Consider the following 19,126-nt stretch of genomic DNA (forward strand, 5'->3'; position numbering starts at 1 on the left):
CAACTCTCAATTCATCCCATTATAAAAAAAATCTAGAGTTGCAAATTGCGGCTAGGGACAGGTGTAATCTGTAACACTGCTGCCAAAATCTCTACCGCTATAGTCTTAAAAAGGAAGCGCATTGTGGCAAATTTGGAAGAAAACACACATTTTGTGCGACTTATCTAAAACGAGAACACAACATAAGCAGGCCTGCCTGTGACCATAATAACACATTTGGGACCATAGAAACTTGTAACAATATAAATAATTAAAATACACCTTAAAAAAAAAAAAAAAACAGATCGGTAAAATAAAAGGCTTATCATTTTTGGAGGAAATAATATCAACAAACTTGGTTAATCTTGAACTCTCCCGAGTCAGGAGATTTGATGTTTTTGATATGAAAAGGTCGTCGTCCCATTCCAACTTGGGACTTTCTTGCAGCAGGACATTGGGCTGCGCGTTGACGCAGAACCACAGGCAACGAAAACAGGTGCTGCCACTTGAACGTGACAGACGGTGCAAGAGAACGATGTGTGTCGAGAGCAGGACAGGATATATATAGTGAAACACAAGCAGGAGGTGGAAGAGAAGAGTAATGAAGAGACCAATGAGGAAAATACGACCCCCATAGGAAAATACGACCCCCATCTGAAAATATGTTGTGTTCCAGGGACCCCCCCCCCCCCAAGAAGCAAAGATTTGAGTTAAAAACGTTCGCTCTGAAAGGATATATATATATATATATTCAAAGATTTGCGCCACATTTTCGCGATTTTCAAAAGCAAATAGCAGACCTACAAGCTTGTAGATCTGCTATTTTTCCCAATAGCTAAAGTATAGCGTAATGCTTAAAACACCAAAAGGGTTTACCCGCCCAGAATGGGTTATAACTAGAATGGGGTGATTCACATCACAGAGCACATTTCTCCGCCAGGCCAGATGGGCCTACCCCAGGCCGGGCTGGGTAATAATTGCAGCCATATCAGGACAACGAGGAAGCTTGCAGAGTTAAATAGCTGTTTCTATGACATTATGGTTCCAAAATGTTTAGCATTGGTGGCCCACTCCCCTTATATGGGCAGAAGTAAGCGCGCTTTTGAAGGTGCACACACACACCACAGAGGCCAGTTAACCAGCTGATTCCAATTTGGCGTTGATTGACCTGTTCATGTCACGATGTATAGGACCGTTAAGAAATGGGCCCCTACCACAATGTTTTAAGCTCGTTACAGGCAAACATTACGTTCATAATTTGGTGAAGATGGGTAAAAAAACAACAACAACTAAACCAATCGTTGTTATTATTTGTGTCACCTGTGGCGTCCCCTATGGGACCATGTGAAATTGCTCTCATCTCTGCATTTTGGTAGAGGTCCCTCAATATGTTGATTCATTCAAATTTGGGGTTGATCAGACCTCGAGTTTGGCATTTTATTGTAAAATAGGCCCCCTCGAGCAAACGCGGGATAGAATATGAACATTTTTAAAGATACGTTTTATCACATGACAGATATGTAGTAGCAAAAAAAAACGTGTTTTCTGAACACGTTTTTTTTGTCATGAATAAATTCTGATTGTTTTGACCTATAAGTTTCCAAAGTCATAAGCAAAAATGTGAAGCGGGGCCAAGTATAGTGCCACCGCGAGGCCAACTTTCAAAGATTTGGCGTGCATTAATTGTCCTTCCTTGCAGGTCTCCATGGCAGTGAGCACAAAAACTTTTTTGACGCCGATTGGGTCCAGCGGTCTGCTGCGAGTTTTTGCTTCCGGGAATTCAAACAAACAAACACAGACAGGCAAAAAAATAAAACAATCTCCACCCCCCTCCCCCCCCCCCCCCGGGCCGGCCTTCAAGGCCTGACAGAAACTTACGAACCAAATCATTTCTATTCAGGGAGAGAGAGGGGGGGGGGGGGGGGGGGGAGTGGGTTGGGTTGCTGCAGCTTGTTAAAAAGCACGCTTAAAATCGTTCGATATTTACACGGTGGTGGAAAGTGAGAATACATTCAGGCAGTTAGATGGAGAGAGGGGAGTGTAGGGGGGGGGAGGGGGAGGGGGGGGGGGGTGAATGTCTCTCTCTCTCCCCTCTCTCCACGAGGTACGTTTTGGCACTGCGTCCCTATACGCTCTTCCGTCTTTGTCTTTTCATAATGACGAATCGGTCTTTCAGGTGGTCCGTCCCCCTCCGTCCCCCCCGCCGGCCGCGTCGTCCTCCTCTGCCCTGTAACCGAGGGTTCTGCTGATCCCCGGGAGAGGGATCTGAGGGAGTAGAAGGGATGGGGGGGGGGGGCTTAGATGGGGTGTGTGTGTGGGGGGGTGGCGGTGAGGGGGAAAAGAAATCGGATCCTTCCTGCGAATGTCAATGGTTCAGACCCGGTTCCCCTCCTACGAGTGTCCCTCCCATACTGCAAAGCCAGCAGGAGCCTTTTGGTTCCGAAGGCACGTGTGTGCGTCTCTCCACACAGAAAGCCTCCCGCTAGATCCCCCCCCCCCCCTGGCTTTTCTGTTCTTTTATTATAGTCATTCCTTTTTCGATAATCTCCTTTTGATATAAAAACACTCAGGCAGTGAGTGGGGGGGGGGGGGGGGGGGGGGGCACCGCCGCCGTTTCTAGGGGGGTCCTTCTTCCAGTCCCCCCCCCCCCCCCCCCCCAACAGTTGTCCCAGTGTCTTTTGTAGCAGGGGGAGGAGGAGGAGGAGGAGGAGGAGGGGGGCAGCAAAGGCAGAAGGAACCCACCTGGGTGGGTGTAAACTCATATGCCGTTGGTCAGGTCACTGATGACATTGGCTTTCACCAGCTTGCGGAGAAACTCCTTCTCCTTGGATATGTTGTGTGTCCATGACTGGCGGAAAGACAGGAGGGTGAGAGGAGAAAAATCAAGGACAACGTCAGAGAGATATGACAAACCTTTGATACAACAGAGCCCATAGAGTGACAATAAAACACGACATTATGGTTTATCATCATTATTTGTTTCTCAACTGCGAGCCCGCCATTAACCCATTTTGGACTGAGGTCGATTAAAAAAAGGCTTTTAAATGCTTAAAACACCAACAGGGGTTCCCACCCAAAATGGGTTAATAAAAATGAACCAATTATGTAGTTTAGCCCTTGGAATTTTATTGTAATCTCGACTTTGATGTTTTCAAACCAAGCCTTTCCATCGTCTCTTAAGGGCAGCCCTACGGATTGCACCACAAACTCGTTTCATGAAAATCTGCCTTTTTCACTTTCACGTTTTGACCTCGTTTGTGACCGTGAACTTTCACGGACCCTAAAGTTAATCCTCTTTTCGGGGTCATCCCAATTCCATTCCCACCAAAGTCTCGTTCACATCCGAGAGGAGCGATTACAATACACCAGCCCACACGTTTCTGCATTATGACAAGACGACTCCCCTGCGTGCCGATATACTGTACAAGCGTGTACTGTACACTGTGCTTCTGGGTTTCATACATCTGCTGTGCTACCGGGCTCAGTCCAGTGGGCCTGGATGGATGTAACCAGAACCTGTGGGTTCCTGTGCGGTCCTTTGGGGGGGATGGAGTCACAGAAGTTGGAGAGAGAGGGAGAGGAGGATAAATGAAAAGCACAAAGAGGGAGAGAGACAAGACAGACACGAGTGGAGAAAAGTAATTACACGGGGGGGGGGGGGGGCGGGGGAGTGTAGAGAGCTCTCCAGGCCCCACAGCTGCTCCAGAGGTCCCGAGTCCCCCCCCCCCCCCCCCCCCCCCGTCTGGTTTGGCCCACTGTGACGGATCACACGACTGACCGTATAACCATCACAGCGTTGTGAGAAAGACACTGAGACGTCACATAGGGAGCTAAAACTGGGAGCAGACAGAGCTGTGTGTGTGTGTGTGTGTGTGTGTGTGTGTGTGTGTGTGTGTGTGTGTGTGTGTGTGTGTGTGTGTGTGTGAGAGAGTATATCTTGTCCTACGCGTAACTCACAAGACTCACAAGACACAGGTACTCTGAAAATGGGCATGCATTAATTCCCTTGTGAATGAATTAAAAGATATTACACGAGAGGGTGTGGTTTAACGTGATTATTGCCACGACAGTGATGCGGTCAGGAACGAGTCGAGTTCCGCAAGCATCACTGCAGTGTAATGACCAATCAGATTGCTTCCTCAAAACGATCTGTTGTATAATGAGCATTCACAAAAAAACAAAGCCATAATTCTACAAATTTAGCTTCCAATTCTACTGTTCACCCGACTCAGTCAGAAGATAGCAGATGTTCTCTTTGTATTGGTGGCTATGTTGCCGATGTGGCTATTGCAGGTTTGTTGTTGTTGCAAGGTAAAAATCCCACGTAAGGATTCAGGCCCGTTTCAAATTCGGGATGCCACTGTGATTGTTGGGATGGGCAAATCGGGCCCAAAATGAGCCGGATTATTATCGCGTAATCTGCAATCACCCTACATGTTTTATAGTATATTTAGTTAACCCATTTTGGACTGAGGTCGATTAAAAAAAAGGCTTCTGAATTCTAACAGTTTTCTGAAAAACCTATATTTCTATGTCAGTGGTGCTCAACCTTTTTCACGTCAAGGACCTCCAGAATTATCTGTAATTGGCCGCGACCCCCATCTGAAAATATGTTGTTCCAGGGACCCCCCAGAAGCAAAGATTTGAGTTAAAAACGTTCGCTCTGAAAGAATATTCAAAGATTTTCAAAAAATAGCAGATCTACAAGCTCGTAGCGCGGCACTCGGTGCCGCGCTATGAGCTTGTAGATCTGCTAGTTTTCAATAGCAAAAGTGTAACATAATGCTTAAAACACCAAAAGAGGTACCCGTACAGAATGGGTTAACATACAGTAACATAAAATCTTTCTTGCCTGAATTCCCCTGCTACATGGTTGTTGTCAATCACTACAGCACAGCGAGACACATGCACAAAACCACTTCAACGGAAAAACCGGCCAAACGCCAAGCGCTTGGTGGCTGACTGTGGTCAAAAATGCTCCAAACAACATGGCTAAACAACATTAGCTTGTTCACAGCTGAAGACAATGTCGCTAATGACGACACTGATAATGACAAATGCCAGTGGGTTCACGAAGAGTTTAGAATGGAAGGTTATGAGCACTGAGCTCATGGTTTACAATGTCAGCCCGACGGGAGTGACATCTCTGATTCTGCCGCAGCTCAGCTGTAAACACGGGGGGGGGGGATGCTGGACTGCTGAGGGGGGAAATGGAATCTGTCGTCGGGGCGCTCGTAAAGTCATCGCTGGAAGAACGTGATAACGCATGTTGACGTTTCCCTACAGGCTGCCGTCGAAAGAATGGTGCGGATTCAATTAGGGGGCTGAGACTGAGCCAACAGCTCCCAATATTATGCTGCATATCACAGTTCCTGGAGTAAGCGCCATTAGAATATCGCTACGGTTCACTTATTTTCATCACAATTTAATCCATTTAGACCTGAGGACGATTCTACAAATGTCTTCTATAATCATGAAAGTTTTCTAAAAAAAAAACTATGTTTTTATGTCAGTGGTTCTCAAACATTTTCATGTCAAGGACCCCCAAAAATATATGTAATTGGCTGCCGACCCCCGTCTGAAAATATGTTGTTCCAGGGACTCCCTGGAAGCAAAGATTTGATTTAAAAACGTTCGCTCTGAAAGAATATATTCAAAAATTTGTGTCACATTTTCGCGATTTTTCAAAAATAGCAGACCTACGTACAAGCTCATAGCGCGGCACCGAGTGCCATTTTTCAATAGTTAAAAGTATAACATAATGCTTTAAACACCAGAAGGGGTTCCCGCCCAAAATGGGTTAAAAGACAGCAAACAGCAAACAGACAAGAGGAGAGGGGATCAGTGTCAGGGGGATTACAAGGCAGATTCATTCCTGTGACATTGTGTCAACACTTTGAATTATATGCACAACAAAGTTCTATCATGCCAAGGTTGAACTACAGCACGATTTGTATAGGATTTATTTCTTGTCGTCAGCTTGGCAAAGCTTAATAAGCTATCCCAGAGCGGGCATCGTGTGTATTATAATAAGAGGGAACTGTGTGGAAAGGGGAGAGTGTTAGGTAGGTATAGGTTTTATGTAGAGGTCATATTTGCAGGCATAGGGGTCACAGGTTTATTGGGTATTATAGGTGGGAGACGACACTCAAGACGGTATTAAATGTACTTTGACAAGTTTTGGAAGTATACATTACATTTCAACTAAGTGTTTAAGTAACCCTAAAGTTTAAGTGTATATGCATAATTATATTGCTTATGTACTGTAGGCATTTAATGTGTGTGTGTACGAAGGGCTGCACAATTTTGACAAAAAATGATCACCTCAATTATTTTGCTGAATATTACAAGTATGGAACAAATGATCCATCTCTTGGCTATTGTGCTTGCATATTATAATACCCTGTTTTTGTGTTTGTTTGTTTTGTGTTTTTTTTCCCTCTTTTTTTGTGTTTTGTATTGATTGTACAGTTAGGACCCTCTCGAAAACGAGATACTATATCTCAATGGGGTATTCCTAAATAAAGAATTTCAAACAAACAACAAGCACACTCATTAACGATTAATGAATATTTGGTGGAAAAATACATTGTTGCGTTGAAATTAAAACGATTCATTGCGTGCCTTGGGAGTGCCTGGCCAAGGCAAGATTCAGGCCCCCGGCCGTCAAAACACTCATCACTTCATGACCAAAAATGATTAAACTCAACCTGAAAAACATGTCATTTATCACCGTTTAGTTTCAGCCATGTGTGGCCAGTGAATGTGCTTTTATCCAATGTGTTGCTCTGATCCAATAGAGCGTCGCAGTCCCGCCCCCCTTTCATGACGACGCCAGGCCCAAGGACTGTCTAAAGAGGACGAGACGCGAAGACCGTACGGGCGACGCCATGTTGCTCCATGGTGCTCCATGGAAGGAAAGAAACATGCGCAGTTGAGACCAAGGAAGCTGAACGCGGAAATGTTGGCTGCATATAGCCCATTGCGCAGGTTTCTTTCCTTCCATGGAGCACCATCGAGCAACATGGCGTCGCCCGTACGGTCTTCGCGTCTCGTCCTCTTTAGACAGTCCTTGGCCAGGCCCAGGAAATCATTCCCAATGCATTTTTCCTAATAGACATTTCAAAAAGTACGAAGCCAACTCGAGTCGTGACAAATCATGACAGCAAACACAATATTTTGAACAAATAATTACAAAGAAGAAAAACAACAAAAAATAGTGTTGTAACCTGCCGTTTTTTTTCTCTTCTTTCTAATTATTTGTTCGGCCCAAAACAAATTGTGTTTGTTGTCATGATTTGTCACAACTCGAGTTGGCTTTGTACGAGGCTTAAAAGGTCTTTAAATAAATACTTTTTGAAATGTCTATGGGGAAAATGAACGGGGAATCATTTCCTGGGCCCTGGTAGGGGGGCGGGACTGCGACACTCTATAGCAGGCACATGCAGAGAGTGTTAGAGGGGCAGGGGCTGAAATCCCACAAGAGGGCACTTTTGGCCCAAAAATAGCGAAAATAGCTGATCTACAAGCTCACAACGCGTCGCGCTGCGACACGTTGAGAGCTTGTAGATCAGCTATTTTCGGGGTGCGACCCTGCACTCTTTATCTACTGGAGATGCGTTGTAACGACATGGATTTCGAAAACAAATTAGTTCAATGCCAAATGCTGCGTTCAAGTTCAGGAGACTTCGGAGAAAAAAAAAAACAATTCTCCTGAATGCTGCCTTCCGGTATGGCATGGAAAGGAGAGTATAAGGGCATTTAGCATTTCTTCCACCATAGTAAACGCTGCCTTCGTGGTCTGGAGAGGGGGCAGTTGTTTGACAGACGGGTAAAAGGGGCAGGGGCTGAAGCCCCCTTTGATGTCTATGTGCGCACGACTGCACGTCCCTGTCCAATAGTCACTGATTGCCAGGGCTGGACTGGCCACCGGGCATACCGGGCATTTTCCCGGTGGGCCGCGACCGTAGGGGGCCGCCATGATAAAAAAAAAATATATATATATATTTTTTTTTTTGACAGGCAGGCAGGCCAATAGGCGGCAGGCCACCAGGAAAGGTCCGGGCGTGCTGCCATTCTGGGGTAGCGCCCCCCCTGACCCCCCCCGGCGGTGCAGTGCAGGGGGGGGGCCACATAATATTATGTTGCCTATCTGCGCGCTGGTTGTGGTGGGCCGGTCTGGGCCAAATTCACGCGAAAATGCCCGGGCCGAATTTTTGTCCCAGTCCAGCCCTGCTGATTGCACTGACTGAGTGATTGCAGTGACAAATGAATCATCTACATCAAGACACTGGACATCGTCGTCTGGTGAGGGTAGCTCCAGACTTTCCTAGTTGCTCAATGTGCTTAGCAGTGCCATATTTCTTTTGGGTCACACATATTATGAAAAGATATCCGATTTTATAGTGCTTCCGTGAGCCTGATGGATTGGAGAGATGGGCTCGTACAAGAAGGCTTGTAAAATGGTTATGGTTCTATTAAAGCTTTGCGTAATGGCGAGGAGACGAGGGCAAGGTGCAACAGCCGACCGGGTCTGAATGAAAAGTTTCACAATGACAAATGTAAAACCTCACGATCTGGATTTTTGATTATGTTCAATCAGCCGTGCAACCCTGTTACGTCTGTACACTCGTGTGTATCTTATATTGCATTTCCTGTAAGCTTATTGTCCAACATTCTACAACTATACACACATACACACCCCGATTTTGAAAATTCAAATCAGCATTATTTGAATAATCATTGCTTTAAAACCAGTAATATTTTAATCCATTTTTCTTTCTTTTTTTTACTTTTATCCCAGAATTTTGCAACTTCATTTTTTTCAGTCAATGATCTAATGTAATCCTGGGTGTTTACACATCCTCTGCCAACCTGGGGAGGGCAGCGGACTGACCTCATGCTTACTTTTTAATCCATTTCTATTATCATGAACGCTGTATTCGGTATCGTCCAGTATTGTTTTTGGCAGCAAATTTAGATTTTAGTCTTAGTCATAGTCTCTTGAATAATTTACATTTAGTTTTAGTCACATTTTAGTCACCTGGAATGTTTTAGTGTTAGTCTAGTTTAGTCGACTAAAGTCTAAATGTCATAAGATTTTAGTCGACTAACTCTACAGTTGATTTAGTCGACTAAAATGTATTTTGACGGACCTTGATGTTGTCGTAATGACCGATTTTACATTTGCTGAAAATAGCCTATCTACAAGCGTTGTGAGCTTGTAGATCTGCTATTTTCAGCATGCAACCAAGTGTAAAATGACTTCTACTGGATGTCTCCACTAGTCCACTAGACCCTTCATAACATTCCTAGCATTTTAGTCAAGTTATTAGCTTAGTTTTAGTCATCATAGCGGAGTTTATTTAGTTTTCATTTAGTTTCCATTTAGTTTGTCAGTGAAAAAAAAGCATTTTTCGTTTTAGTTTTCATGATGTATGCACGCCATGTGTCCACCGACCTCTTTGATGGCGGACATCTTGACAGTCTCGTAGTAGTGCAGGGGAGCGTGGGGCTGGTTCATGTCGTAGCCAAAACCTGCCACCGCCACCTCGTCACAGTTATGCAATGCCATCGTTATGGCCACCGTCCCCAAGGTTGGAATGTTCTGCAGCAAAGAGAGAGAGGGGGGGGGGGGACATAATATACGCCTGTTCTCAACCAATCATGGCACACAAAATGACGGTTTTGATGAAAACTGAATGTAGGTACCCCAAGGCACAATGACCACAACATTTTCCAGGAACTTCTCATAGAAAAACCTCGGCACATCCCCGACCATACAAAAGCAACACCTTAACATTTAAGCATTTACAAAAAACGTCCAGTAGTTGCATAAAGCATGTAGTTGCTGTAGCTCTGGTCCATAGCTCTAATGCCGTTGCATTTAGAGCTATGTTACTGTCGACTTCCGGGGTTCGCATAAATGCATCAATTCAAAAGGCGGTTTGTGTTATTAGAAAGCCTACTTTCCTTAGTGGACACACTCTGAGCCCCCCACCACACGTATAAAATGCACATTTTGGCACATTTTTTTCACCCCCAGAAAAAAAGAACTTTTAGTTACTCCACTGCGCCCTCTACCGATATTGCCAAGAGAAAACCTTATAGACGAGATTTTTTCTCCGGTGAAAAAAAATCCCTTTCTGGCCAAAAAGTGCATTTTATACGTGTGGTGGGGGGGCTCAGAGTGCGTCCACCATGGAAAGTAGGCTTTCTAATAACACAAGCCACCTTTGTATTGTATTCAATATATGGACCAGAGCTAGTAGTGCCGTGAAAAACAAAACATGTAGATTATTTCCTAACAAATTTGGTACCAGGCACGCTTTCCAACAGAGGCCCTCCCTATATTGTTCTATGTTTTCATTTCATTTTACCTCCTCACAACCTCATGTTTCTTGCGCACCTTATTCTTCATTCTTTCTCTGCGCACCCCCCCCCCCCCCCCCCTCCTTGTACCTGTGTGTTGGTCGTGGTCCAAGGCAGGCCCACTGATGCTGAGCTGTTGGTGATTAACTATCGGCCCTGAGAGGGCGCCAGACCCCCCTCCCCCCACCCCCCCCCGAGCCCCCCCGCACTATGACACAGCAATTGGACAGGGCAGACCTCCATTTCCTCACCACCCTGGGCTGCCCAGGGGTCTTTGCGAACAGAGGCTCTGTGCATGTGTGCGTGTGTGTAGTGGAGGGTGGTGGAGGTGTAGAGGGAATCGTTGTACGGGGCGGGTGCAGCAGGCGAGCGAAGAGGAGGCGGAGGAGGGGATGAACCGGGTGAACAGGCAGGGAGGCCCCCGTTTAAATCATTAGGCTGATTTGGAGCAGCCTCGGGGGCGGCTGGAACTGAACTAGCAAGCTGCTCTAACCCCCCACTGGGTCGCCCAGCACACACGCACGCACGCACGCACGCACGCACGCGCACGCACACACACACACAGGGGATGTGTGCACAAACTTGCATGCACGAAGAACGGAGGAAAGGCGGGAAAGGCATGTCAGATGAAAAATGTGTCAGGTTATATACCGCTACAGCCAGTATTATATGAGACAGCACCCCTAACACACACACGTGCAGTCTCACACACACACCTGCCCACATGTGGAACACATGTTGCAGAGCAGAGTTCAAGTAGGGGTGTTGTGGTGGTGGCCCCAGAGGGCAGAATTAGGGGGATCCACTCATGTCCCCTCCAATTCTCTAACAACATCCCCTCCTTGACACACACACACACACACACACACACACACACACACACACACACACACACACACACACACACACACACACACACACACACACACACACACACACACACACACACACACACACACACACACACACACACACACACACACACACACACACACACACACACACACACTTTTACTTGTCAGAGATGTTAATTGATTTCCCCTATCACACATCGTAAAATGACTTACACTGGATCTTTTGTCCACTATAGTCCCTTCCTAACATTTTAGTCTAGTTGTTTTTGTTGATGAAATTGTCAGTATATTTAGTCTTACAGCACGTTTTAACAGCCAGACCTTAGAGACCAACGGCGAGCGTTGCTTGCATTTCATTGGCTATCGCCCACTATCGTAGTGTCCCATTGACAAAAAATGCACTTCCGGAAAATTTGTCTGCTGTTAGTTTTAGTCATCATTAGTTTTCGTCAGTGGAAAAAGGTAGTCGACAAACATTTTTCGTCTTTTTTAGTCGACCAAATAAACACTGGTTGACATGCACTTATTTTCTCTCTGCTGGAACTACTGGTGGCTGCAGGGATTTTGTTTTCACTTAGAGATTAGCGGACATTGAGGTCTGGTCACAGACAGATTAGCGGACATTGAGGTCCGGTCACAGACAGATTAGCGGACATTGAGGTCTGGTCACAGACAGATTAGCGGACATTGAGGTCTGGTCACAGACAGATTAGCGGACATTGAGGTCTGGTCACAGACAGATTAGCGGACATTGAGGTCTGGTCACAGACAGATTAGCGGACATTGAGGTCTGGTCACAGACAGATTAGCGGACATTGAGGTCTGGTCACAGACAGATTAGCGGACATTGAGGTCTGGTCACAGACAGATTAGCGGACATTGAGGTCTGGTCACAGACAGATTAGCGGACATTGAGGTCTGGTCACAGACAGATTAGCGGACATTGAGGTCTGGTCACAGACAGATTAGCGGACATTGAGGTCTGGTCACAGACAGATTAGCGGACATTGGCCCGGACGGTTAGCTCAACTGTCTGGGGGCACCTAGGCTGCTGAGACAGCCTGACGGCGTGCCGCGGGTTCGACTCCCGATCCCGACGGCCTTTGCCGCGTGTCTTCCCCCTCCATCTCTCTCCCCATTTTGGCCCGGACGGTTAGCTCAACTGTCTGGGGGCACCTAGGCTGCTGAGACAGCCTGACGGCGTGCCGCGGGTTCGACTCCCGATCCCGACGGCCTTTGCCGCGTGTCTTCCCCCTCCATCTCTCTCCCCATTTCCTGTCAGTCTACTTTCAACCTATCAATAAAGGCAGAAAAAGCCAAAAAAACATATAAAAAAAAAAGAGATTTGAGGTCTGGTCACGGACAGACATGAGCAAAAACATTCAGCCATTCCGGCGTCCTGGCGGCGATGAAAACAAAAAGTTGGGTAGCAAAACCATAACTTTACTTCCCCCTAATTGATCACTGTGTGTAGGTGTTCACAAATATGTAGCCAACATTTTGAGTTTAAAATTCTGATAACCTGTCTCTTGGCTGTCGAATGGGCTGAACTTGAAACAAGCTATTAAACAATGCAATGATAATATCTTTTTCAATTCCTATGACTTTGGCACCGTCGATGTTCCTTTGGGGCTAGCAAAAAAAAACCTATTTGGAGGAAAAACCCGGCACTGCACTGTGTATCACTGTTCTGTTTCAGCCACAGGGCTTGGGAGTGCTTTTTGTTTCCATGTATGGCAACAACATGGCCAACGCATCAGCTTTGATCCTAATCCATTCCACTGATCCAACAGTCACTGCATGGCGATTGATGTGACAAAAATGAATAATCCAGGTTTCCAAGACGGCAGAAGATGGATCTTTCGCTCGTCATCTGGTGTCATTTTAACCCATTTAGACCTGAGACCAGATTCTACAAATGTCTTCTAATCTAAATCATGACAGTTTTTCTTAAAAAAAAAAACATGTTTCTATGTCAGTGGTTCTCAAACATTTTCATGGCGAGGACCCCCAAAAATATATCTAATCGGCTGCCGACCCCCCATCTGAAAATATGTTGTTTGACCTGAGATCAGATTCTAAATATGTCTTCTACATCCTGACAGTTTCCTGAAAAAGCTATGTTTGTGTGTCAGTGGTTCTTCGATTTTTCAAAAATAGCAGACCTACAAGCTCATAGCGCGCCACCGAGTGGCGCGCTATGAGCTTGTAGGTCTGCTATTTTTCAATAGCTAAAGTATAACATAATGCTAACACCAAAAGGGGTTCCCGCCCAAAATGGGTTAAGAGCAAAGCCGCCAGCTAAATAAGCTCTCGACAAGGTTTTCCATTTTCTCCCCCCGTGAAATCCCATCTTTTTCATCTCTGCCGAGGTGGCGGAAAGACTGCATGAAATGTTTCATTTCCTGCGATGGCATGGGTTAGGTGTCATGTCACTAATATGGGGTTGCTGGAAAAATGGCCGTCGAGAGGTTCTGGCCATGCATTTTGTCAAACACACTTTGGATATGGATGGTTATGATCAGTACTAAGGCTATGTATAGGCTATGTAAGTGTGTGCATCAGTGGTGTGCACAGATAGACACTAGGGGGTGCTAGAGCACCCCATGTCCTTTTGGCAATGTGCCCTTTTTTTTCTTTTTTACAGTGTACACTGTACAGTATGTGGACCATAGTGACATTGATCATTTCTTGATAAAAAGAAAGCTTCTAATATATTATTTAAGCCCCAAAATCTATAAATCTCACACTATTAAGGCAACCGGCCAGTTCCACGCGCTGCACAAGGTGCCCTTTTTTCCCCACTTGAGCACCTGCCCCTCTGTCTGTGCACGCCACTGGTGAGTATACTGTAGAACAGGGCTGCCCGCACCTTTTTTGACTCGAGAGCTACTTAACACATTCAGACGTCATATGAAATATGGAAACGTCATATGAAATACAACCCATGGATTCAGTGGACGTGTACACAACATGTCATAGCACTTTTTCATCGATCTCAAAAAAAAAGCTGATTTTTTATTTTTTTATTTTTTAAGTTGGCCTCTCCTTCTGCACCATACTCCTTGCTGTTTCGCGCATGCGCGCTGCCGTTCAACTTCCTTGTTTACGGCTCAGAAAGAATGGCTCGTATCTCCTAATCTAGGGAGCTCTCCATGGTTTTGACCAGATGGGCATACTTCGGTCTTCATTTCTGACTTCAACATGCCTCTCGTTTAGAATATTAATGCTTCTAGAGGGGGGGGGGTGGCTTTCAGAGTAAAGGCTGCCATATCTGCCGGGCACCCCGAGCTCCAATTTTGAAAGAAATCCCGGCGCTCATTGTGTTAAAAATGACCAGCTCAACAAGATCTACCCACCCAAAAAATAAAATATATTATCCCATTGCTGAAGATGCGTACCTGAGGGGGCTTTGGAATAGCAGCGATGACCAGTGGCGTGGACAGACATTTAGAGGGGCAGGTGCTCAAGTGAAAACAACCTTGTGCAGCGTGTGGAACCGGCCGGTTGCCTTAATAGTGTGAGATTTATAGATTTTGGGGCCTAAATAATATATTAGAAGCTTTTTATCAAGAATTGATCAATGTCACCATGGTCCACATACATTAAAAACAAAAACAAAAAAAGTTTTTTGTTTTTGTTTTCAAAAGCGCACATTTGTCCAGAGGGAAAAGGGCAGGCTCTAGCACCCCCTAGTGTCTATCTGTGCACGCCACTGGCGGTGGCGTTACATATAAGACAAACACACTCCACCCCTCTAAAAAGAGGGGTGGAGAAATGGAATTGGAAGGGTTTTCTTTAGGGCTGTGAATCGATTCCGATTCTTGGGGTCACGATTCGATTCAACTCGATTCTCAATCCAAAAACTTCCAGATTCAAAACGATTCAATACTACAATACAATACAGCTGTGACTAGTACTAGTACAGTAACTTGAAAATGACTGAAGACATGATGTTTACTGTGATTAGGGTACGCTTACATTTCATATCACAAACACCATATAGTGAAAACTGTAACTGTAAGCAGAAAAAAAAAAAATATATGGATCGATTTTGAATCGTTCATAGCGGGAATCGGGATTGTTTTTGACACCCCTAGTTTTCTTTGTATGTAACTTTGTGATGCTACTGACGTTTGTGTGCAACACTCTCTCACACACTTTGAAAGCAGTACGTTTTGCTGTGTGGTGGGGTGGAGATGACAGGCCATTTTCTTTTATGTCAATCATCAAGTCAACTTAATTTAAGTGGCAGATGCCAAAAATAGTTTTTTCATTTTTTTTCTTCATATTTAAATTATATCTTTTTTAGGGGAATGTCATGTGATCTAACCTGCACAGCCTTTGTGATCTACTGGTAGATCACACAAAAGCCTTTTGGGGCACCCCTGCTGTAGATGCGTGTGTGCGTGTGTGTGTGTGTGTGTGTAAATGGTGCATTTTATATAGCGCTTTACAGAGATTGTGTATTACATTCACTCATTCACACACACACACACACACACATTCATACACCGATGGCGGCGGAAACCATGCAAGGCACCAACCAGCACATCGGGAGCAATTAGGAGGTTCAGTGTCTTGCTCAAGGACACTTCTACACCAACTCTGGGGGAGCCCGCCGGGATCGAACTGGCAACCTTACGGTTACCATCCAGCCACTCTACCCCTTGAGCCACCTCCGCCCCTGTGTGTGCGCGCGCGCGCGCGCGTGCGTGCGTGCGTGCGTGCGTGCGTGCGTGCGTGCGTGCGTGCGTGCGTGCGTGCGTGCGTGCGTGCGTGTAGTCTGGACTCACTCCTTTGCCCATGAGGCCGTTGTTAAGCGGCAGACCTATGAACTGGAAGGCAGCCTCCTGGATGAAGTAGGGGTTGAGGATCCTCATCTCGGTGGGCTCCCTGGGAACGTAGTGGGCCACAGACTTCCAGAAGCCTTCCGTGCCCCGCTATATATATATATATATATATATATATCACAAGAGGAAGAGAAAAGAAACATACAGTAAGTTAACAGCTCGTTTTTTAACCCATTTAGACCTAAGTTCATGACAGGTTTCTGAAAAACCTATGTTTCTATGTCAGTGGTGCTCAAACATTTTCATGTCAAGGACCCCCAAAAACATATGTATTTGGCTCTGCAGACCTCCATTTGAAAATATGTTGTTCCAGGGACCCCCCCCCCCCCCCAGAAGCAAAGATTCGAGTTAAAAAAGCTCGCTCTGAAAGAATATATACCGTATTCAAAGATTTGCGCCACATTTTCATGATTTTTCAAAAATAGCAGACCTTACAAGCTATGAGCTTGTAGATCTGCTGTTTTTCAATGTACAAGATAATGCTTAAAACACCAAAAGGGGTTCCCGCCCAGAATTGGCTAAAAACATGCCCAACTTTCTTTATTTTTCCCCCATCACTGCATTGCCAGGACAAAAGGTCCGCAAAACAAAAAACTGACAACCCAATGTGATGACAGTTATAGGCCTTCCAAGCCTTTCTACTGGGCTGAACATCAAAGAGACAGTCCGGACTATACCTTGAACCTTCCGGAAACTTTTGACATTGAACACAGAGGCCTGTGACGCCAGGCCCGCTACCACCGCTGATTAGTGGAATGGCTCTTGGTCGTTTAATGGCTCAAAAGGGGGGGGGGAAGGGGGAGGGGGGGTGACTCTGAGGACATGGGTAATTGCCACCACAGTAGCGGCAGAAGAAGCCATAAGAAGTCAGCCAGGGGGAGAATTTGCCTTTAAGCAGCTGACAAGGTGCCAGTTTCCTGGGCCCCCCGTTTTCAAAAACCTTCATAGTTAGTTGGGGAAGATTGCAAAACTGACCCCCTAGACCAGGCCATCTATGAATGCCCCGTCAAGGTTACCCTATGCACCCCCGAGGGGAGAGCGGGAAGTGCCACAGGAAGGGGTATAAATCACACCATGACCTCTTGAGAGGGGTTCTGGGAGACCTCAGGTCCACACACACACACACACGCCTACGAACACACACACACACACACGCACGCCTACGAACACACACACACGCGCACGCACGCACGCACGCACGCACGCACGCACGCACGCACGCACGCACGCACGCACGCACGCACGCACGCACGCACGCACGCACGCACTCATCATCAGTCGCCAGGGTGAACACAGACAGGCAAGCAATGCACACACACCAACACGCACCTGAATGGAATTATGGAAATTAAGCACTCATTCAACTGCAGCTTAGTTTTAAGTTTTAACTCAAGAACAACAAACCCATCCTTTGAACAGTTGCACGCCGATAATTGCCCAGCTATGGGCAATTATCTGCTATCGAAAACGATATTTAGAACCCAATGGTCAACTTAATCTGGCTCAATTTATTTCTTATAAATTAACAAATCGACCTGTACAATTTTTTTTTTTTTTAATAATTAACTAAATCAAATAGTCTACGTTGTATAATGGTGTTGGCGTTCAGAAATTGCTATTTAAAAGAAATTGCAATCACTGAGCTCTCTTATCATCATACATCCCACTCCATGCTCAGCCAATCAGCCAATCAGCTGAGCACATCGCACGCACACACACACACACACACAAACACACGCGCACGCACGCACACACACACACACACACACACACACACACACACACACACACGAGGGGCTAGCGCCCCTAAAAAAAACACAATAGCGGTCAATGGACTCATAACACCCGGCAATACAGGCACGAACAACGATAGCGAATTCCAATGCCGCTTCAGAAAACATTAAGTCCGAGTTGCAGCATTGTGTCGGAAGCCCAGTCGAATAGGACTAATGGCTTCAAAACTGAAACAAGATGCACAACATGCCTGTAGCGCATGTCAGCGCCGCCGCAAACAAACGGCTTTAAAAAAGGCACGCCTGACAGAGAGTGACTTCATAAAAGGCACATAGGCAAAGGGGTCAGCAGCAGATCGCAGAATGGGAATCACCTGTTCAAATAGTCAGGCACCCACCCCTGCTGCCTTTGATACAGCAATGCCTGTGTGTGTGCGCGTGTGTGTGGTGTGTGTGTGTGTGTGTGTTTCTGCGTGTGCATGTCTGTGTGTCTTGGCAGAGACGCTTGTCGTAGCCGGAGTGTGTTGGCTTTTACGACTGTGGCGGTGGTGTTTTGAACCAGGGACGTGCTCTGTGGCCCTGGCAAGCCGGGACAGGAACTACAGCTCATCTCTCCTGTCAACACAGCTTGTGTTTGCCAGCAGCCTATTTGCCAATGCTACATTGCTGCGTGCGTGTGAGTGTGTGTGTGAGTGTGTGTGTGTGTATGTATAAGGGAGTATGCCATGTGTGTTAAGTAAATAGGAGTAATGCATGTTTTTTTTGGAAGGGACGGTAATGATACATATACGCCCCTCACTTTACATTGAATGACTTGACATGTACACAGAGACAATATCGGTATGTCTTAAGGAGTGGTGGGGGATCACTTTGAAGAGGGCTACAAACAAACGGAAGACAAAGCACAGGTGGCTCTGAGAAATGTATGAAAACAATTAGCAGGTGGAAGATCTGGCTGGCTTGAAACGTTCAGAGCAGCTGGGGACCGGCGGGAGCCGTACAGTTAAGTCATGATGGGTACAACGCTCATCAGCAACACCAACAACCAACCACGATGGCCTTGAGCAAGGCATTTAACCCGTTTAGACCAGACGTCGAAATTAAAAAAAAAAGTGTCTTCAAAATCCTGAAAATGTTCTGAAAAACCTTATGTTTCTATATCAGTGGTGCTCAATATTTCATGTCAAGGACCCCAAAAACGTTATTATGTAATATGCCTCCGCTGCCCCCCCATCTGGAAATATGTTGTTCCAGGGGGCACCCCAGAAGCAAAGATTTGAGTTAAAATGTTCACTCTGTAATAATATATATTCAAAGATTAGAGGCACATTTTCAT

At 45.8% G+C, this 19,126-nt stretch overlaps 1 protein-coding gene across 4 annotated transcripts in view; it reads right to left on the reverse strand.

The window, feature by feature from the left end:
* Nucleotides 1-1,402: 1,402 nt before the first annotated feature.
* st3gal3b (ST3 beta-galactoside alpha-2,3-sialyltransferase 3b) overlaps nt 1,403-19,126 on the reverse strand; it is an 86,925-nt gene continuing 69,201 nt past the window's right edge. For all 4 annotated transcript variants that reach the window (XM_079530163.1, XM_079530162.1, XM_079530160.1 and 1 more), the window contains 3 exons: nt 16,001-16,147; nt 9,440-9,586; nt 1,403-2,827 (listed from right to left, as the gene is read on the reverse strand). In XM_079530163.1, coding sequence (XP_079386289.1) covers nt 2,738-2,827; nt 9,440-9,586; nt 16,001-16,147 — 384 coding nt within the window. In that variant the 3' untranslated portion in view covers nt 1,403-2,737. The remainder of the gene's footprint in view (nt 2,828-9,439; nt 9,587-16,000; nt 16,148-19,126) is intronic.

The sequence above is a fragment of the Electrona antarctica genome (assembly GCF_951216825.1).
Source record: "Electrona antarctica genome assembly, chromosome: 19".
NCBI lineage: Eukaryota > Metazoa > Chordata > Actinopteri > Myctophiformes > Myctophidae > Electrona > Electrona antarctica.